At 50.1% G+C, this 20,866-nt stretch overlaps 1 protein-coding gene across 1 annotated transcript; it reads right to left on the reverse strand.

Moving 5' to 3' along the window:
- Ercc4 (ERCC excision repair 4, endonuclease catalytic subunit) lies at nucleotides 1-19,131 on the reverse strand. Its single transcript, XM_070003452.1, has 11 exons — nucleotides 18,916-19,131; nucleotides 17,692-17,872; nucleotides 14,172-14,367; nucleotides 12,048-12,255; nucleotides 9,855-10,035; nucleotides 8,634-8,762; nucleotides 7,546-7,656; nucleotides 5,811-6,387; nucleotides 4,227-4,319; nucleotides 2,280-2,392; nucleotides 1-1,547 (listed from the first exon to the last, which is right to left on the reverse strand). Exons 1-11 carry the CDS (start codon nucleotides 19,120-19,122, stop codon nucleotides 844-846), a joined length of 2,700 nt encoding a protein of 899 aa, XP_069859553.1. The 5' UTR covers nucleotides 19,123-19,131; the 3' UTR covers nucleotides 1-843.
- Between the last annotated feature and the right edge of the window lie 1,735 nt (nucleotides 19,132-20,866).

A 20,866-nucleotide genomic window follows, 5' to 3' on the forward strand; every position in this document is an offset into this window, starting at 1 on the left:
TGCTAGTTAGGCCATTCCTTTATTTGCATCCTCGCAGGGGTGGGAAGGGGCGGGCAGGGAAGTGACGAGAGCAACCAGGGACCCCAGAGCGAGCTGGGGATGGCCTCGTAGGACTCGTGGCTCCTTGTCGGGGTTTGGAGAGTTTTGAGATTTTGGAGGCTACAGAATTTAAGGGCCTCATTACCTGCACCATCCTGTGTTGTCATCCGGTAAAATTCATTGGATGTCTTAACACTCACACTCGCCTGAGCAGCCAAGTGTGAGTATGTGCCCATGTATGAGCACGTGCCCATGTATGAGCGTGGTTAGACCTCCAGTTGTGGCAATGCTCACAGGGGCAAAATGCTCCCAGCATGTTACTGGTCAGTTGGGGCTAGTCTTGCAGATGTTCCTGCTCAGGCTGGTTCTGAACTGGATCCAAAGATCACAGCTTCCTGAGTAGCTGGGACTACAGGTGTGAGCCACCTACCCGGCTTTAGATGCGGTTTGAAGTGAGTATAGTTAAGTCCAACCTGACACAGGTGGAAGGCACTGAAGCTGGAGGAAACGTGCGCAGAACTGGTCAGGAGGCTCCTCCCGGGGTCAGCAGGCCATGTGGATGGCAAGGGGGAACACTGGGTATGTGTGAGAGTGCAGGACGTGTGGACACCCTGACACAGCTCAATTCAGAAGTGGGGCTCAGCAGCCGAGCCTGGACACTGACCAGACAGAAATGCCGGGAGGAAGGAGCCCGGGCTTTGCAGAAGCGCCTGGAGGATGGGAGGCGAGCCCTGCGCGGCTGGCTGGCTGGGCAGCCTTCACAGGACCACGGGGCATCCCCCCTGGGGCCACCAGGGCGCACGCTCAGGTCCTCGGCCTCCCCGCGGTGGGCCCCGGGCCTGGGTAGGGCGTGTGGATGAACTCGAACAGCTGGCGGGCGTTGCCTGCGTGGCCCAGGATGGCGGCCAGCCGCTCCTGTGGGAGGGCGGCCAGCTCGGCGAGGCTGTGCACCTGTCGCATGAGCGAGCGGCAGTTCTTGGCGCTCACCCCCGGCATCCGCATCAGGAAGTCCTGCGGCCCCGGGTTGTAGCGCTCCGAGTCGGGCAGCGGCTCCGAGTCAGCGCTGATGGCGGCGGCGGCGGCCGCGTCGGGCTGGGCCCGGCCCCGTTTCAGCTCCTCCAGGAGCTCGGCCGCGGCGTGCGGGGACGGGCACCAGAGCAGCCGCAACCGCGGGAAGTGCAGCGTGAGCAGCACCAGCCGGGAGCCCACGTCCGGGAGCAGCGGGCCGGGCCTGCGCGCATCCAGCTCCACCAGCAGCAGTGGGCGGCGGTAGTAGCGCGCCATGGCCTGGCACTGCGCGTAGAGCCGCCCGCTGCCCAGCGAGGCCGCCAGGTCACCCATGCTCTTGCGCTCCACGCACAGCTCCGGGCTCAGCACGTAGTCGCCCACCGCCAGCGTCACCGGCTCCAGGTCCAGGCCGCGCCGGTGCAGCAGCGCGGGCAGCTCGCTGCGGAACTCGCGCAGGTCCACCACCACGCGGGCCGCCTCGGTGCCCGGCTCCTGGCCACCTGCAGGGAGGGCGCCGCGTCACCGTCCACTACCACTGAGGCCCGGGCCGGGACCCGGGGACCGGACCAGAAGCCGGGAACGGGAGAGCTGGAGGCCCAGGCCACGGGGCCAGGGATACAGGTCAGCGTGCAGAATGACTCCACACTTCATGCCGTTGCTGCTCTGGTGTTACACGCACAGCCCAGAACGTTTTAGTGTTATCAGTATTTAGAATTATTGGTTATATTGTTAATACTATTGGGACTTGAACTCAGGGTCTCTAGCTGGCCAGGCAGGCACTCCACCCCTCGAGCCAAGCCTCCTTTTTCTACTGGCTGTTTGGGAAGTAGGAGCTTGCCATATGCCCAGGCCGGCCTGGGCTGTGATCCTCCTACTTGAGCTTCCCCTGGGGCTGGAATCACAGGTGTGCACAGGTGTGCACCACTGTGCCCAGCCAATGGCGGAACCAGTCTTGTGAATTTCTTTTTGCCCAAGTTGGCCTCAAACCGTGATCCCACCCCACCCCCTTCCAGCCCCTCAATGAAGCAACAGAACACAAGTCCCTGTAAGCTGTTTCTGCAACTCCCTTCAGGGGACAGAACACCTGCGTGGCAGAGACTGTGTGTGGCTAAGGGCAGAGCTGGGGTTGGAGCTGGGGACCAGACACACTCTCCCACCATTTCTGCTTTGAGGTGTGCGGTGCAAATCACAGCCACCCTAACAGATGGCAGTGATAACCCTGCAGGACTCACCAGCTCTGCGAGTGTCGATGGCATCGCCCATGGACGCTTGGCCTCGCATCAGGTCCAGGTTGCTTTCATCTCTGCCTTCTCTTTCTTCAGGGACAACCATGCTAGCCTTTTCCCTGGGGGAGGAAACAGATTAACACTTCCTGAACTAATTACCTTACTCTTTAAAAAAAAATTCTAATGCCTAAAATGATCTATTCAACAGAAGCACTTATATTAGGTGTTGTGGTCCAGGAAGCATAAACAGGAGGATCAAGGTCCAGGACTGCCCAGTTCTCACTCAAAAAGTCTTACTATTTTAAAATAACAACAGTGGAAGTCCTGCCCTGTAGTGGTGTGAGCATCTGAAACCAATCCCTGCCCGTGGGACCTCAGCATCTTCACCTGCACAATGGGGATTGTCATCGGCATGGGGGTCTGCAGTGCCCTGCCCACAAAGGTGAGCTACGCTTATACTGGTAATCCCAACCTGCACATCTGGGATTGGATAGAAACACTGCAGAGAGTGACTCAGCTTCTGAGAAAATGCAACTCCACCAAGCCAGGTGTTGGTAGCTTACCACTGTAATCCTAACTACTAAGAAGGCTGAGACCGGAGGCTAAAGGTCTGAAGTCAGCCCTGGCAGGAAGGTCTGTGAGATTCTTATTGCCAATTAACCAGCAAAAAACTGGTGGCTTATGTGGTAGAGCTCCAGCCTTAAGCGGAAAAGCTCAGGGACAGAACCCAGGCCCTGAGTTTAAGCCCCAGTACTGACACAAAAAAGTAAAACAAAAGTAACTCCACAGATTCTACCTGGACAGTGAATTCTCTAACCAGTAAATCAAATTTGTCTTCTGGCTTCATAATTTATTCCCAGTGATTCACACTAAAAATTCTGATTCCCATTCCCACTTAACCTAAATTCTCTACTGTTACTTTAGTATTTCCTATGATTTTTTTTTTTTGGGTATGGGTATGTGTGGGAAGGGGTGGACAAGAGACAATGTCTCACTATAGCCCAGGCTAGCTTTGAACTTGTGATCTTCCTGCCTGCCCAGTGCTGAGATTTTCAATGAACAGCTCATGTAACAGTGTTACAGGAAAGAGGCACTGTGTTGGGAGTCACACACATGGATGCCTGTGTAAGTCCTCTCTTGTGATTAAATGTCCAATGAAACCACAAAGACTCTCAGCCCTTTCCTGGAAAAGCGGGGTCTGCTGTGGGGCTTAGCACTCGTTTTTTCTATCCAGGAGCATTTCATCATCAGTGGCCAGCTGTAATGTTTTCTCTTGTCAGCTGTAATCAGCCGATCTGTAGCCGAGCTAAACAATCCTGCATCGAATCATTCCTTTCTGGTTAAATATAACACTGCCTTTGTTCTTACCACATCACCCATGGAGGTCTTGGCAAAAGCGCATGATCTTATTCTCACATTCAATTTTCTTCTAAGTACAGCCATGATGCAAATGGTCTTCTGGTAATGTAACCTTATTTATTTATTTTTTTAAAACACCTATCAAATTCCCCCAAGATTTCTGGGAAAGTAAATATCTTAAGATTCTAAATAGTGTAACTATCTGATCTATCCTTTTCTCTTTCTTTTTTTCCCCTCCTTTGGCATAGTGGGGGATTGAACATTGGGTCTTGTACTTTATGGAAGATCTTGTTTATAATAAAGAGGCAATTGCTACGCAAGAGTTTAGAAAAAACATCCTAGTTCTTATGCTCATAATAAGCAGGGCTTACCCACAGTGAGCCCGGATGTGTAGAAATCATAAACCAGGAACAGTGTGGGGGTGCCAGGACCTTACCTCTGCTTGGTGAGGGCTGTGGTGCTCTCTTACCACCTGCTTGGTCACTGCCCCCAACCCCCCCAACCCCGCCACAGCAGTCTGGTAGTCCAGTCCTATCAGCCAGAGAAGCCTGAGGCCTTCAGCATAGCAGTCTGTTCTGCTGACTACCTCATTACCTGATAAGTTTTTCAAAGGCTTCCTTTTCTTTCCGAAGGGTGGTGAGGTAGCGCTGCTCCTCTGTGGAACCCCCATATATAAGGAAGTAAACCCTGAAAGGTAAGGCAACTCTTAGGTTGCAGAAGCACAACGGTTCTATCCCTGAAGGGATCAGCAGAGCATCTGAAGTCAGCCACACAGAGCGTATCTGCTGCAGAGTGAAAGGCTGTCTACCACATACTCCTTCCTAGCAGGCTGCGGAAAATCCGCGGTCACAGGCACAGAGTTTAGGCCAAAACCAGAAAGTAACTAGAGGGGAGAATGAGATTCTTTCCTCATCATTATGGACAAATAAAACACTTGCAAAACCTTAGGAGACTTCTCTTTTGTCTCTGCCCTTCTGCCAATCACTTAACAAGTTGGACAGGAGGTCCAAAGATGAGTTTATCAAATTCCTGTTAGTGAAAAACTGGAATCCATGACCTTTGTCTTTACAATGATCTGTTTTATCCATATCTTAATATAATGGGGCCATCACACATTTTACCTAAGTACACAGATTAGATTTCTATCCAGTATCTCAAAAAATAATTTGGCAATGTTTTCTTCTGACCCCCCCCCCCCCAAAAAAAAGCATGCTTTGTGGCTAGGAGCTCAATTCAGCACTAGCACCTTTGTAGTGGCTTTCCTATCAGAGGTATTTCCTTTCTTAAATTGTGTCTTTATTTTCTGATACTTTGTAAAGAGCAGACAGGGAGAAGAGCACTGTGTGATGAGTCAGATACATCTGCTCACCCAGATGTGCCACATCTGTTTCCTACAGGTTTGACCCCAGGCCCCTTCTGCTCCTGACATTCTGATTCAGAATTGGGTATTACTGTCGACATGATTCATGAGCTATCTCCAAGGCTGCCCCACCAAGTATGAAAGCTATACTTGGCTTTGACTGCCAGCTTCTGCCCATCATCACTGCTGACCCGGACCCCATTCAGCTCAAGGTCCAAAGGATGCATTCGTTTCAACAGCTACAAGATTCTTTTGGCCCTGCTTTTGGTTCCAGCTGAGTTTAGGATATTAATCCTTCTGTTTATTTCTCTCAGATAACTGGACAGTGAGAACACCATATTCTCTGAGCGCTGTTTTCTCATCTGATATTTCAGTAGATTTCTCATCTGGTTTCTTGGCACTCAAGGAGGCTGGGTACAGTAATTCCCCCAAACTCTTCAGTTCTATGCGGACGCAATTTAGAGTCACTTCTCAGTTTATAAGGAAGACATTTTAGAAGACTAAGTTATCTGTACAGATATGCTAACTTTTAGAAGGGCTGGGGATTGTACAGGAGGCTCTCGGTGTTGGGCTTTGCGACACCATCTGCAGGGGCTCAGGTGGTTCCAGAAGCCTGTGTCCTAACCACGCTGCTTGAGGGTGGGGCTGCTTGAGGGTGGGAACTGCGGCCCGGCCTGGCCTCACAGGCCTCCACTCCCGGGTCCGGCCTCGCCTCTCGCCGCTGCCCGTCCCTCCCCCCCCCCCCCCAACCCCCTTACCCCTCAGGTCTCCCCAGCCCCCAGCCTCGCCTCACCGGCCTCCCTGACCCCCCGACTTGCCTCATGGGCCTCCCCGGCCGGCTGGCCCGGTAGACCTCGAGCTGGCGGACGAAGGCGAGCTCGGCGTCGTAGAGGACCACGTAGCGGGGCTCCAGCTCGTGCAGCGTCCGCGTCAGCGCGTAGGGGTCGCCGCAGCCCAGCAGCGGGTGCAGCACCGCCAGCGGCTCGCGGAGGACCCCGTAGGCCTCGTCCGACCTCGGGCTCGGGTCCGCGGCCTCCGGGCGCTCCTCGGCCCCGCGCTGGGCCTCCGCCTCCTCCCCGCTGCCGCTGCTCTCGGGGCCCGGCCGGGCCGCGCTGCCCGCCGCCGTCGGGGCCGGCCCGCGCCTCTTCCTCCGCGCCGCCCTCTCTCCCGCGGGGGCCGGGCCCCGCTTGGGCGGGCCCCTGGGTCTCTTGCCCGATTTCGGATTTCTCTTTGAACCGCCCGCCTTCCCGAACTCCGTCCACACTGCCTCGGCCTTGCCGTCCTTCTCGAAGGTTCTCCGGTAGAGCTGCAGCAGGAAGGCCTGGGCGCCCGACGCCAGGTAGCCACGCAGCTGGGCGCAGGTGCGGTCGTCGGCAGCGCAGATCAGCACCTGCCCTGGGGGACAGGGCAGCTGGGGCGCCGGGCTCGGCCCTTCTCCTGCCTGTCGGTCCCCCCATCTCCCCCAGCCTGTCCTTCCCTCGCTCCTGGGGCCCCCATCTCCCCCCGCCTGTCCTTCCCTTGCTCCTGGGGCCCCCATCTCCCCCCGCCTGTCCTTCCCTTGCTCCTGGGGCCCCCATCTCCCCCCGCCTGTCCTTCCCTTGCTCCTGGGGCCCCCATCTCCCCCAGCCTGTCCTCCTGCCCCTGTGAGAGCCCTCAGCCCCCACGCATCGCATGGGCCTCCCACAGGATTAGGAAACTTGGGAAGCTCGGGTCAGGACGACTCAGTCTTGCACAAGCAAAGCCACTGCAGAATCTCTTTACAACTAATTAGCTCTTTTTAATTAATACCTTTCCAGAGGATTTTATACTCTAGAATAAATTCCAAATGGATTTATGAAATGTGAAATATTAAATCATATAGAAGAACTGACTAATCCCCATGCCCCAGATGGAGATAATTGACTAGTGCAGCACAGAGAAGATTCTCTCTAAACAGTGGCTCTGTAAGAATAAAAAAACAGCATTTGATTCTCTAACAGCTATAATAAATGCTATTATCTTTACTACGTAATACACAGATTCAAGCTGTGGACATAGTCTAAGTTGTCCAAGGCAACTAAGAGAATTCATTAAATCAGAAAATTTTGAGCAGACTAAATCTTAAAGAAATCTGAAATACCTTCTCCAATGGAATTAACAGAGTTGTTGAATATATGTGTAAATTATGTGTACTGATACACAAATGCACAGAATCTTCAGTCATGGTGAAAGAGAAGAACTCTGAGCTGAGGACAGAAACTGGAACACCTACTAGCTTATTCTTAGGTATTCCAGATTTGAAGCCTGGTGAGAGCATTAGGGGAATCGTCACATGGAGGTCCTGAGGTGCCAACCAGAGAAGACCCTGCTGCATGAGCATACAATGAGTCAGCTTGGTGAAAATCTCATCCAATGGCCAGAGCTGCGTTTGCCATTGGCATCTCTGTGTTCACTGTGATTTACTTGGCTACACCTTTTATCAACAAAAATAGTGAGATGCTACTTAAGAGCTAAGCAAGTTAAGATTTGGTTCAAAGATTCTGAAACTGCTTGTCATTGCCTCCATCTTCCTACCTGGGCCTCCCAGGGCCTCGCTCTCCTTATTTTCTGCTTCGATCTCTTTCAGCACTTCCGAGAGGGCTTCCCACTTGGGATTGCTTTCAAGCACCAGTTCCTTCTTTGTTTCTGTATAGAAATAACAGTACTTCATTTCACATGATGACAGCTGCCCACACGCTCTTCCCAATGTTTTAGTACAGCAGGAAACACCATCAATCCATACAGCCACTTTTTTTGAGCTTTCTTCTTTATAATGCTACATAGACTCTGCCTTCTTGAACAGGCCTCTGTATGTTGTACCTAACCAACATGACCAGAGGCTGTGGTGCCCTAACACAGAAGAGATGGCTTTGTGTCAGGGTCCCTGTGATGCCACATCGAAGCAGCTATGCAAATTAAGCAACCAGCACTGGGTGATGGTGCTTTAAATGATTTCACAACCCTGAATATGGATAAAAGCTGACAACAACCAAGATGATTTCTGTAAATGCTCCAATGCACCATTAAGTTTTTTTTTTGGTGCTGGTACTAGGGTTTGATCAGGGCCTGGGCACTGTCCTTGCTTTTTTTGCTCAAGGCTGGTGCTCTAACAATTGAGCCACAGATCCAGTTCTGACTTTTTGGTAATTAGAGATAAGAGTTTTATATCCTTTCCTGCCCTGGCTGGATTTGTACTAAGATCCTCAACCTCAGCACCCTGAGTAGCTAGGATTACAGACATGAGCCACCAGTGCCCAACTTACATTAAGTTTTAAGATAGATCTTTGATTAAACTAAGCAGAAGGCAAGGACTGAGCCACCCCTTACCTGGAGATATTTGATAGCTACTAGACAGACGTTGGGCTAAAATCCACAGCTGTCCCATTCTAGTCTCAGCCCTACAAATTCAAAGGGATGATGATGTTCTACTAAGACTTAAGTGCCCCAAATACTAATGATCTGAGAGCTATGTCAAAGCATTCGTAGGCAGAGATAAGAACATTCATGACTGATAGCACACATTACATGAGCCCGTGGTAGAAGGTGGTTTAAGTTATAATTTGATAAGTGTTTCCATGCAGAATAGGTGAAGACACATTTAGAGACTTGAGCATATAGGATACCTTGACCTTCTTTATTCTCCATTTTCTCAGACTTTTTGCCTTTTTTGCTCATTTTGGAGTCTGGAATATTATAAACCCTGGCTCGGGCATTTACAAACATTGAAGTACTGGAGTCAAGAAACAGCCAACCTAATATGAGTAGCAGAAAAAACAAGGCTTCAGTTAATATTTAATTATTAAACACTTTGGCAGACACGTGACCTCTGCACCTAACAGCCCACCGCCATCTTGCTTTCCTACCACCCTGCCTTACTTCCTCTTACAGTTTGTGGCCTCTGTCACTGGCAGACTAGTGGTTTTCAAAGTGTGGCCTATGGGCTTCTGGGGGGTCCCCCAAGATTATTTTTTTTGGGGGGGATGCAATGTCGTAGTTTTATCTCTCAATAATACTGTTTTTCCACTATGCTGACACTTCCATCAATGGCCCAGTGGTGGGAAACACCATTGGTGCCTTTGTATGAATTATGGCAGGAGCAGACAAGGGAACTAGCTGTTGATGAATTGTTTACTGTCATGTATTTGTAGCTGGAAAAGCAGGAAAAATGATTGGTTGTATTAAATCTTGACCCTAGGGGCCAAGGATCCTGTGAAAGAGTCGGGGAGGGGTATCCAGTTTGTTGGAAATAAGATGGCAGCCAGTTGAATGTGTATATTTTCTTCAGTTTTCTTTTTTTTTTTTTGTCGGTCATGGGGCCTGAACTCTGGGCCTGGGTGCTGTCCCTGAGTTCTTCAGTTCAAGGCTAGCACTCTACTACTTGAGGCACAGCGTCACTTCCACAGTTTTTTCTGCTTATGTGGTGCTGGGGAATTGAACTCAGGGCCTCATGCATGTGAGGCAAGCACTCTACCACTGAGCCACATTCCCAGCCCCATTTTCTTCATTTTTCAACCCTTGCTGTTTCTTTGGGGGGAAAAAATGAACCTTAAAGTTCTAACAGTGAAACTTCCAGAGCACAGCCTATGTCTACATTGGAGATGGTCTATTTGCAGTCTTTTTTCAACATTGCCTGGAAGGGATATGAATATTTATTATACGGAACAGAAGTTAAGTAGGTGGCAACATTAGCTATCAAGAAAACCTACTGGTTGTGCAAGGAAGCTGAGCTGTAATCAGGATCTTGCTTGTAACTCAGCTGAAGACGACCCTCCCCACACCTGCCTGCTCCCCACCTAACCCTAATCCTGTCAGCTCCTACATACTTAGGAATTTTTCTCTCTTACCTGAATTCTGACCAAAAGCCTTTTCTGTGGCTCTCAGAGATTCCAGAAGGTTAAGAAAGGTGACGCAGTCGTACTGGCAGAGGTACAACAGCAAGGTCCGGAGTATCTTCAGGTCCTGGACCAAGGACTTTGTCTTGGCTCCAAGCTGGTGCCACAAAGGGTCCAGGTAATGGCGGATTGTCTACAATGAGAATAAAACTTATTACAGTAAAAAAAAATCCCCAAATATTATTCCATAAGGAAGTGGCTACAAAATTGCAGTTCATCAAATTCCAGTGATGTCTAAGTTTTCAAATGCACTGTCTCATTGCTATAATCTTCGCCGTTAAATGGAGCCAAGCTGCCTTTTTTCATATTGGCATCACTGAGAGGACAGAAGGCCTGATCCAAGCAGTGACTTGGTTTTACAAGCAGAAGCAGCACTGGCACACAGCATTTCATTTAACAGAGTCAGTGGTGAGCAGGAGTGACACTGGATGAGCATAGAACATATTATCTAAAACAGGACAATTGTAAAAAATAAAATGAGACACTACTACTGTTCACGCCAGGGCAAGGAGAAGCTGGGGCTGTCGAGACAAACTGGGACATACAATTGAGAAGATTTGTGGAAAGTAAATTAAAAAAAAATAAGATGCAAGCCATGGTTCCATTTAGATGTAATCACTGAAAGAAAATCTAAAATGATTCTTTGACTTTTACTGGCCCAAAGAATGACAAAGGAGATCTAGTGTAAAAAGTTTTAAGCTAGGGCTGGGAAGGTGGCTCAGTGGTAGAGCGCTTGCCTTGCATGCTTGAGGCCCTGGGTTTGATTCCTCAGCACCACATAAGCAAAAAAGAAAAAAACCGGAAGTGGCGCGGTGACTCAAGTGATAGAGCGCTAGCCTTGAGCTGAAGAGCTGAGGGACAGCGCCCAGGCCCAGAGTTCAGGCCCCACGACCGGACCCCAAAAAAACCAAAAAATTTTAAGCTACATTTTGTTTTTCTAGGAACATACATTCTATTAAAAGAATGCAAGCTTATGCTTGGTAAGAAATGTATGCATTATCCTGCCCATGTAATTGTCGCCCCTCTGTACAGTATGTTCTCAAATAAAATAAAATAAAATTTAAAAAAAAAAAAGAATGCAAGCTTATATTTTTAATCCTCATGCATTAAACCAAAACGTGCTTTAAACTGGAGGCACAGAAAATATGAAGTTAATTCTTTGAATCAGATAAATGAAAAGTTAACTTTTTCCTCTGTGTAATTGGTATGCATTTTCCCCAGTTATATAAATTGACTTAAGAGTTTAAGACAGTAACATGTCCCATATATATAAAATATACATTATCTATATCATACACTACAGAATTATGTTATATATTATACTTGCAACATACCAAATATTATATAACACACTACACATGTTATACATATTATATAAAATATTACACATCATATAAAATATATAACATATAACACATATATATATAGCCATGACCTGGAATTTTTAAAAATTAGCATTTTCTGCATTTATAATTCATTATAGGATTAGACGTGTATTTCTATATTGGTTTATGGTGAAAAATTAGAACCAAATTGGTTTGAACTGGTCTTACCACTTTCTCAATGAAGAATGTAATATAAGACAGAGCAAGTTTTCACTACTTAGTAATGAAACTTGTCCAACTTATTCTTATTGTGAATTCCTGTACAATGACGAAGCACTCTTCTATACAACTCTTCTACCGGTAGCCCCCCACATGCTGTCATTTCAGAGCAACAGTGTTACTTGTCCTCTGTTGTTTCATGGGAGAGAGGCCCACTCACTGCAGTCTAACTTAGAAGCTGGACTTGTGTTTTCTTGCCAAGCCACTCTGTCATCGTCAGTTATTACTTTCCAGTAAACCAAAGCAGCTATGTACTTTCAGTCACCTTCAATGTAACTTTAAGACTGCCGCAAATGCCTGCTAAAAACACTGCAGATATTAAAATAACTTGCCTTTTTCCTTTGCCATTACTGGGGCTTAAACTCAGGGCTTACATGCTGTCCCTTAGCTTTTTCACTCAAGATGGGCGCTCTACCATTGAGCAATACCTCGACTTCTGGATTTTTGGTAGTTAATTGGTGATAAGAGTCTCATGGGTGCCAGCTGTAACTCGCATCTTTACAATGTATCCAACTGTGCTTAAAAAAGGAAAATAAGGTACCTTGTCAAAAGGCTTCCCGATAGCATTTTCTAAAGACAAGTCTTCCACTTCCAGTGATGGGTTGTGGCATTTCAGCTCCTTCAGACAGGCGTTTAAAATGTCCAGGATGGCTGTCTGGATGGCCCGCATGGCAGGTGTCATGGCAACATGAATTTCTACCACTTCTGGTTTGTGCTGCTCTAAAAACGAGTTGACTGCCACGTGGAACCTAAAGAGACAAAGTTTTCCATGTCTTTGGAGTCTTCTCAGCCCTGTATTTTCAGTCCTGGTTTAAAACTCTCTTGAATGTTTGCAAATGCAGTTAAGAAACAATAAGAGCTAGGTGCCGGTGACTCACGCCTGTAATCCTAGCTACTCAGGAGGCTAAGATTTGAGAATCACAGTTCAAAGCCAGCCCGGGCAGTAAAGTCTGTGAGACTCTTATCTCCAGTAAACCACTAGAAAACCAGAAGTAATGCTGTAGCTCAAGCTGTAGAGCACTTGCCTTGAGCTAAAGAGCTCAGGGACAGTGCCCAAGCCCAGAGTTCAAGCCCCACAACTGACAAAAAAAAAAAAAGAAAAAAAGAAAAAAAAAGGTGTACAGAGCATCTGGACCCGTGTGAACCCAATGTCTGTCATTCATACAGGCAGGGCCACATCCGAGCCCCGAGTAGACCATCTAAGGGACATAGTCACCTCACTGTTTTCCTACTGTCTGCTCTCTTTGTCTTTTGCAAAGCAGAGCACTGGGTTAGACCCTGAGGCTAAAAGCCCAGTGTTCACTGTCTGACTCTAGAGAAGTTTGCTCCCCTCCAAAAAATGCTTCAACTACCACTCTTGGTCCAGGGTTTAGACTCCTGGGGCTTGTATTATGGCTTGGCTTTCTTGTTCAAGGCTGGCCTTCTACCATCTGAACTATGCCTCCTCTTCTGGCTCTTTGGTGGGTAATTGGAGATAGTGTCTTGGAAAGTGAGGGATGGGGTGACATGGTCCAAAAAGAAATGTACTATTACCTGACTTATGTACATCAACTTCATAATAACAACATTAAAAAAAAAGAGTGTCTTGGTTTTATCTGCCGGGGCTTGCTTTGTATCTTGATACTCAGATCTCAGCTCCTTCAGTAGTTTAGAGTTATAGGCATGAGCCACCAGCATCTGGCTACTCAACATAAAGTACACTTTTTATCAGAACACATACAGTTACAAAAATGTTAGAAAATTGAGGGATGGGAAGGTGGCTCAGTGGTAGAGCACTTGCCTTGCATGCCTGAGGCCCTGGGTTCGATTTCTCAGCACCACATAAGCAAAAAGAAAAACAGCCGGAAGTGGCACTATGGCTCAAGTGGTAGAGCGCTAGCCTTGAGCTGAAGAGCTGAGGGACAGCGCCCAGGCCCAGAGTTCAGGCACCACGACCGGATCCAAAAAAAAAAAGTTAGAAAATTGAAACCTTGTATTTCTCTTACAGATTCGCCCAAATTCTTTTTTTTTTTTTTTTTTGCTTATGTGGTGCTGGGGAATCGAACCCAGGGCCTCATGCATGTAAGGCAAGCACTCTACCACTGAGCCACCTTCCCAGCCCCTCACCCAAATTCTTTAAATTCCCTGAGTAATATTTAATAAGGTAAGTGGAAGTCTTGGTTAGTAAATCTGCAATTCTCTTATGGCTGTTGTGTTGCTGGGCCTCAAGATCTCTGGGTTTCCCCAGAAGCACAAGAAATAGCGAGGCTTGGGGCTGGGAAGGTGGCTCAGTGGTAGAATGCTTGCCTTGCATGCCTGAGGCCCTGGGTTCGATTGCTCAGCACCACACAAGCAAAAAGAAAAAAGCCAGAAGTGGCACTGTGGCTCAAGTGGTACAGTGCTAGCCTTGAGCTAAAGAGCTGAGGGACAGCGCCCAGGCCCAGAGTTCAGGCCCCACGACTGGACCCCCCCCCCAAAAAAAAAAATAGCGAGGCTTTGCAGACTGGATGGGCCGCTGGAAAATTAACTCCCAAATCTGTACTTTCAAAAGCATCACAAACTGACATGTACGCATGCATCTGCTGGGCATCGATCGGGTGCACCGATGGCAACAGTCAACCCTCATTCTGTTACACAGGCAGCTTAGCGCCTCTCACCAGACTGTGTCTCACATGGCGTGGCTTACCTCGGCCACAGATACAGCTTCCTCACAAAAAGGTTTCTCATCACTCTCTCCACGTGACAAAAGCCGGTGTCGAAGGCGATGGCATTGTCCGTGAATGCTTTGATGAAACCGCGCTTGTTTTTCTGGCGGAAGAGGCGCAGGATGAAGGCTTCTTGACATGACTCGATGATTCGGTGGGCTCGGTACACCAAGATGCCTGGGGGCGGGCAGGATGGAAACTGCACACACAGGCATGGCGCCTGCACACCCGTGCCTGGCCCCTCACTCCCGGCTTTCTGGACTGCCTGCAGGTGCCTCTCTAGTCTGAGGATGCAGCTGTAAACAAATCCTTGTGGAACTTCCGGCCAACAGTATTATGGGTAAAGTACTTAGTGTGTTCCAAGGGCCAAGAGAAAGAGGGGCCATGAAGGTCAGAAGGCTGGTTCTGAATCTTTTCTTTTGGGTGGGGGTTGGGAGGAGATTACTTGTCTTTGGGCTTAAACTCAGGGCCTGGGTATTGTCCATTAGCTTTTTTTGCTCAAGGCTGGCTCTCTATCCTGTGAGCTACAGCTCCATTTCTAACTTTTTGGTGATTAATTGAAGATAAAGAGTCTCACAGACTCTGGCTTCAAATCATGATCTTCAGATCTCAGCCTCCTAAAGTGAGGTGTGAGCCACTGGTGCCCAGCTCAAGGATATGGTTCTTTTAGAACCTGGCAGAAGGAGAATCAAGTGGATTCTCCATGTGCTGGGCTGGGTACTCTCATAGTCTGGGTACTTCATTTACTCCTGATTAATTATACCGTAGCTAAATCATTATGAGAGCAAGTGACCCTGAGCAAGGTCACCATAAATGAGACCCAGGACTGCAGATGATGTTCTCAGTCATGATCTTTCTACGCTATCTTTGTAAAAGCAAACACTAGTAGCAGGTTGGGATTTGGGGGGGGGGGGGGGAGGGCAGGGAAGGCAATTTGGGTCCCGAAGAAACCTCTTTGTATCTGCATGCTCCCATGCTGTGACTACCTGTGTGTGTCCACCAGGCCATGGAAGGGCACGGTCACCAGCTGCCCCTGTACCTCGCTGCCAGGCGTCACCTCACCCACTCTCCGTTTATGGAGACAGCGAGGCACAGAGGAATTAAGAAATTGCAGAAGACAAGGGCAAGGCGCGTGCAAACAAGCCCAGTGGAACTCAGCAGCTCACTCCTGACCCCATGCCCTTCCTGCTGAAGAAGAGCCCTTAGGAATGCAACACTTGGGGAATGGATATAGGGCCAAGTTCTAGCAACTGGGGATACAAATCGAATACCTAACTGTCTCTAAAAATGTGTGCAGGGTGTTCTGTTTTCTCTGGACATCAGGGTCAGCTTCTGCTGGCCTGGTCTGCATAGCTCTCCAAGCTCTCCCTGCTGAGGTATTCTGCAATAATACGAATGGTGACAGCGTACTAGTGGGAAGAGAGCTAGGGCTGGGGGTCAGGTGTCCTGTGGTCAGTCCTGGTAGAGGAATGTGGCTGGATGATGAGAAAGTTCTCTCTCATCATGAAGGGGCAGTGGGGCCAGGCCCAGCTTCATGGATGGCTAGGACCTGAGGAGAACTATGGCGGGACTAGCAATGAGGCACATGGCTCTCCACTCCATTAGGTTGTGCTTGGGCTGAAAGCTAGGGCAGCACTGACATCTAGTGGTCATGTAGAGACATGTTAAACCAAGTGTTAAAATCTAAACACTAAACCAAGCTCATGAGACAACAGCCAACCATAGCAGACAATAACGGCGCATAATGTTATAAATGTTCATTTTTTGTTAGTATTTATTGTTTGCCATGTATCCAGCACACTATGATAAGTATTTTAGGTTATTTCATTTAATCCTTAAGAGGCATGGCTTTTCTGATTGAAGATTTAAGAACGTAGCATTAGGCAGGCCCAGTGGCTCACACCTGTAATCGTACTTCAGTACACTGAGATCTGACTTAGAAGCCATCCTGGGCAGGAATGTCTATGAGACTCTGATCTCCAATCAACTACCAAAAAGACAGACAGAGCAAAAAGCAGTAGAGCACTAGCCTTGAGAGAAAGAGATAAGTTCAAGCCCAGTACTAGTGCACATACACACAAGTAACAATGTATGTAGCATTCAAAGTCAGGCAGATCTGGATACAAGGTCCATGCATGATAAATGCTGCAGAAGAATAACAGTTTTTCCTCAGACATTTTGCCATGAACCACTCAGAGTGTGTATTCGTACATGCCTTCACTAATCATTTCCTAAGTGTCTTGTCAGCTCAGGCAGTGTGATGGATACAGCAGGGAGGGTGCTTACCCAGCCTGCAGTTTCCCTGCCTTTCAGGTCACTGACCTCCATCCAGTAGGCATCTGTTGGCCCCTAGGTACTGGCTACTCAGCTTGGGATGACCAAGCCCTTCTCTGTGCTAGGGAAGCTTATTAATGAGCAAGACAGATCAACTAACAGCAAGCAAGACACAGTCTTCTGAGTGTGCTGACCGGGGTGGACGCCTAAACTGGCTCTGGGGAAACCAAGAGAGATGTCCAGGAGGCCACACCCTGGTGAAAATAAATTCCTTTTCTGTATTAACTGTTCTTACAATGAAAACCTTTCTCACAAAAGAATCAGGCAGCTACTGGGTTTGATGTCATATTATGGGAAGAGTCTGTTCACACAGAGGACAACCAAACGTGTTTGAAAATATGTAAAGATGATGTTTAGATCCTAGCTAAGTTATAAAAGCAGATGCCAGAAACCACAAGCATTCGCAGAGCTTAAACACAGGGAAGAAGGAAAGAGTGGATCTTACACACACGGTCAAGTGCCACATGAACATGTCAGCTGGCAACAGACCATGTACCTGATGTTGGTCCCATGCATTGTAACAGAGTTGGCAAATACTCATGTCCTAGTGGATGAGGCGTCATGCACATGCACGGGAGCACGCTGCTGTCACGGGAAAGCAAAACACCAACTGTGCACAGCACAGGACACTTGATGACCCTTATTAGCGCCTATGTCCTGCTTTATGTCTTTACTGTACCATGCATCCTTCTTCTATTTATTATTTTATTTTTGTGCTGGTACTGGGGCTTAAACCCAGGGCCTTATGCTCTTGCTTGGCTTTCCTCACTCAAAGCTGGAGCTCTACCATGTGAACTACGCCTCTAGTCTAGCATTTTGCCAGTCAGTATTGGAGATGGGGGTCTCTAGAACTTTTTCTCCCCCCGATGGCTTTGGATCATGATCTTCAGGTCTCAGTCTGGGATGACAGGTGTGAGCAACCTGGCTACATTTCCCTACTTTACACTGTACTCCTTCCTCTTCTCACACAACACAGCAGTTAACTCAGTCAGGTCCCAGATATTTTCTGAGCATCTACGTATTGAGCCACCACCTAGATGCCCAATCTTGAATTCAAATATTCAATGGTACCCACTGGTTTTCTAGCTTAGTGTTTAGCAGAGGGAACAGAGAGACACAAAATAAAAGCACACACATTGATGAACAAAGAGGATTTCAGATTCTTACCCGTTATTAAATCTGAAGGTATCCTGTCGGTCAAGAAATCGACTACAAGTATTCGACTTGTGGCAAATATGACCCCTCCTCGTGTGTACACCTCGTAGCGACTGTTGCTCGTGATTTCGTTGGTTACGCGGCAAGGGAGATGTTCGGTTCCTTCTAATTTCAGCTGATTGATAAAATACTCCTAAAGCAAATCCAACTTGTGAGTGGGCTGCTGGACACGGGGCAGCTTATAACAAGCCACAGGCCTTTAAAAGGAACTTAGTAACCCATACACAAAGTTACTACTCTATAGTGCTCAACCAGTCAGTTTTGCACCTCCCTAGGGCTTTCATTTGATTTTGTTCTGGGGTTTATGTAGAAAGATAACTGCATTTCCACCATTATTAGCACTTTGGCAACAAGAATTATTTTTGGTGGTACTCGGGCTCGAACTCATGGCCTTGTTCTTGCTAGGAAGGTGCTGTACCACTTGAGGCGTACCTCCAGTCGTTTTTGCTTTTAGTTTGAGAATAGGTGCTCACTTTTTTTGCCTTAGTATCATGCGGTGCCGGAGGCCCCAGACTGAGGAGGCCCAGGAGCGTCAAATAGTGCCCGTCTCTGCCCTCCAGAAGTTTGTGGTCAGGCTTCCAAGCAGACATTTTCCTCCTGGCCACCTCCTCCATCTAGAGGGCCATTCTATCTGTCCCAGGCTGGGTTACCGCCTCAGCACCCCAGTACAGGTGCTTTCCCCATCTTTCTCCTAACCCATTTCCAGCACGGGTCAGCTTCCAGTTCCCCTCCCTCCCGTCCCTGCTCTTCTCTAACAGAGTGACCCAACCTCAGCCCCTCCCGTCCACACCTTCCCATCCCGACCTCCTTCTGCCCCCCTCCCTCAAACCTCCACCTCGGGACTCCCCAATTATTCCTATTGGTTTCTCCTTCAGACTTCTTCCCGCCCTTGGGGGTGAACCCAATCCCGTTTTCTCCTCAAGGTATCCCAGTGTCCGCCCAGGGTCTGAGATCTGCCTCCCCGGGAACCCCTGCCACCCTTCTCAAGTGCCCGCCCCCCTCGAGGTGGGGCCCCGCATCTCCTCAGAGTCCCTCCAACCTGTCACGGGCCTGGCGTGCGCCTTCTCCGGCGCCCGCGGCCCCAGTCCTCCCCCGCGCCCCGCCAGCCCCGCGCTCCAGTCCCCGCCCCCCCGCACCGCGGGGTCCCAGCCCTCCCCCCCCCAGCCCGCCCCGCACCTCCTCGGCGGGCTGCGTGTTGAGCACCAGCACCAAGCAGGCCGGGTGGCAGTGCAGCCGGAGGAAATGGTAGAGCAGCCGGTCCGCGCCGAGGCCGCGGGCGCACACCACCAGCCCGTCCGTGTCGAGCAGCTCCAGCACCAGCTGCCGCTCGTACTCCAGCAGCGGCGCCATGGACGTCCGTTGGGCCCTCAAATCCGCTGCCATGGGCCGCGCTTCCGGGCCACGACCGGGAGCGGGCGGAAAAGGCCGAGCGGAGCCGAAGGGAGCCGAGTCCGGGAGGGGGGCGGAGCCTAAGGGAGCCGAGTCCGGGAGGGGGCGGAGCCGAAGGGAGCCGAGTCCGGGAGGGGCGGAGCCGAAGGGAGCCGAGTCCGGGAGGGGCGGAGCCGAAGGGAGCCGAGTCCGGGAGGGGCGGAGCCGAAGGGAGCCGAGTCCAGGAGGGGGCGGAGCCGAAGGGAGCCGAGTCCGGGAGGGGCGGAGCCGAAGGGAGCCGAGTCCAGGAGGGGGCGGAGCCGAGTCCGGGAGGGGGCGGAGCTGTAGGGAGCCGAGGCCGGGAGCTGAGTCCTGGAGGGGGCGGAGCCGTAGGGAGCCGAATCCAGGAGGGGGCGGAGCCTAAGGGAGCCGAGTCCCAGGAGTTGAGTCCTGGAGGGGGCGGAGCCGTAGGGAGCCGAGCCTGGGAGGGGCGGAGCCTAAGGGAGCCGAATCCGGGAGCCGAGTCCAGGAGGGGGCGGAGCCGTAGGGAGCCGAGTCCGGGAGCTGAGTCCTGGAGGGGGCGGAGCCGAAGCGAGTCTGGGAGGAGGCGGAGCCGAAGGGAGGAGCCGAGTCCGGGAGGGGGTGGAGCCTAGTCCGAGAGGGGCCGAAGCCTAAAGGGAGCCGAGTCTGGGAGGGGACGGAGTCGAGACTGGGGGAGGCGGAGCCAAAGGGAGCCGAATCCAGGGGAGGCGGAGCCGAAAGAGCCGAATCCCGGAGGGGGCGGAGCCGAAGGGAGCCTACTCGGGGAGGGGGCGGGGCCGAGTTCAGGAGGAGGTGGAGCCTAAGGGAGCCGAGTCCGGGAGGGGGCGGGGCCGGGGAGGGGGCGGAGCCAAACGGAGCTGAAGGGAGGCGAGTCCGGGGCGGGGCGGAGCCGAGTGGAGCTGAAGGGGGCGCGGCGGCGAGGTTCTCTCAGGTGCGGGTCCCAGGCCTCGGTCTCCTCGTTCGGCCTCCCCTGGCCGCCCAGGCCTAGCACAGGAGGACAATGAAAGGAAACCTGACGAGTTTCGGCCTCTAACAGTTAAAAAGCTAATTGCCAGCTTTCCAGGCTGAAGTCAACAGCATCTTTTTCCTAGGCTGAGGTATTTTGTTTTTGTTTATTTATTTATCTTCTACTTTTGCAGTCGATTATCCCTTCCTTCTTGGAAACTTTTTGCCTAAGTTTACGAATAGAGTAGGTTACGAATTCCCGTCCCTTTGCAAACCGTAGTCTACGCAGTGGCCACCGGGCGTGTGCGCAGTACCGCGTCCCTCCACTAGAGGGACGCCCGGGGTCGGCTTTGCGCCCCGCCGAGCTCAACTAGAGACTTAATTCTGCATCAGAATCCCGCCCCCCCCACCCAGCGTCTCATGGGCAGAACAGAAAATGCAGGTAAGCAAAAAGGAAAGTGGCTGACACCCCATTATCCAGAGATGCTGCAAACGTCACGACATCAGTGTTTTTACTTTCCTTTCCTGTACCCCAGGGCAGACTCTTGAAAAGTTGAATATAAAGCATGTCTGCACATTTTACTTTTGTTCTGGGTTAAGAAGTTTTCAATGTAAAGTCTCCTCCTCCTCCCCCTCCCCTCTTCTCCCCCTCCCTCTCCCCCTCCCCCTCCCCCTTCTCCTCTGTCCAAACCTCCTACTTTTGCTTCCCAAGTATGTGGGATTATAGGTTTCTTTTTTTCTTTTTTTCCTTCTGAGATTAGTGTCTCACTGA

Source organism: Dipodomys merriami, unplaced genomic scaffold (genome assembly GCF_024711535.1).
Source record: "Dipodomys merriami isolate MVZ:Mamm:240054 unplaced genomic scaffold, mDipMer1.0.p SCAF_60, whole genome shotgun sequence".
NCBI lineage: Eukaryota > Metazoa > Chordata > Mammalia > Rodentia > Heteromyidae > Dipodomys > Dipodomys merriami.

Coding starts and splice junctions, on each gene's coding strand:
- Ercc4 (XM_070003452.1), bottom strand. CDS start 19,122: ATGGCAGCGGATTTGAGGGCCCAACGGACGTCCATGGCGCCGCTGCTG. Junction 14,368..17,691: donor ACCTTCAGATTTAATAACGG/GTAAGAATCTGA, acceptor GCCCGCCCCCAG/GCATCTTGGTGTACCGAGCC. Junction 1,548..2,279: donor CATCGACACTCGCAGAGCTG/GTGAGTCCTGCA, acceptor CCCTCCCTGCAG/GTGGCCAGGAGCCGGGCACC.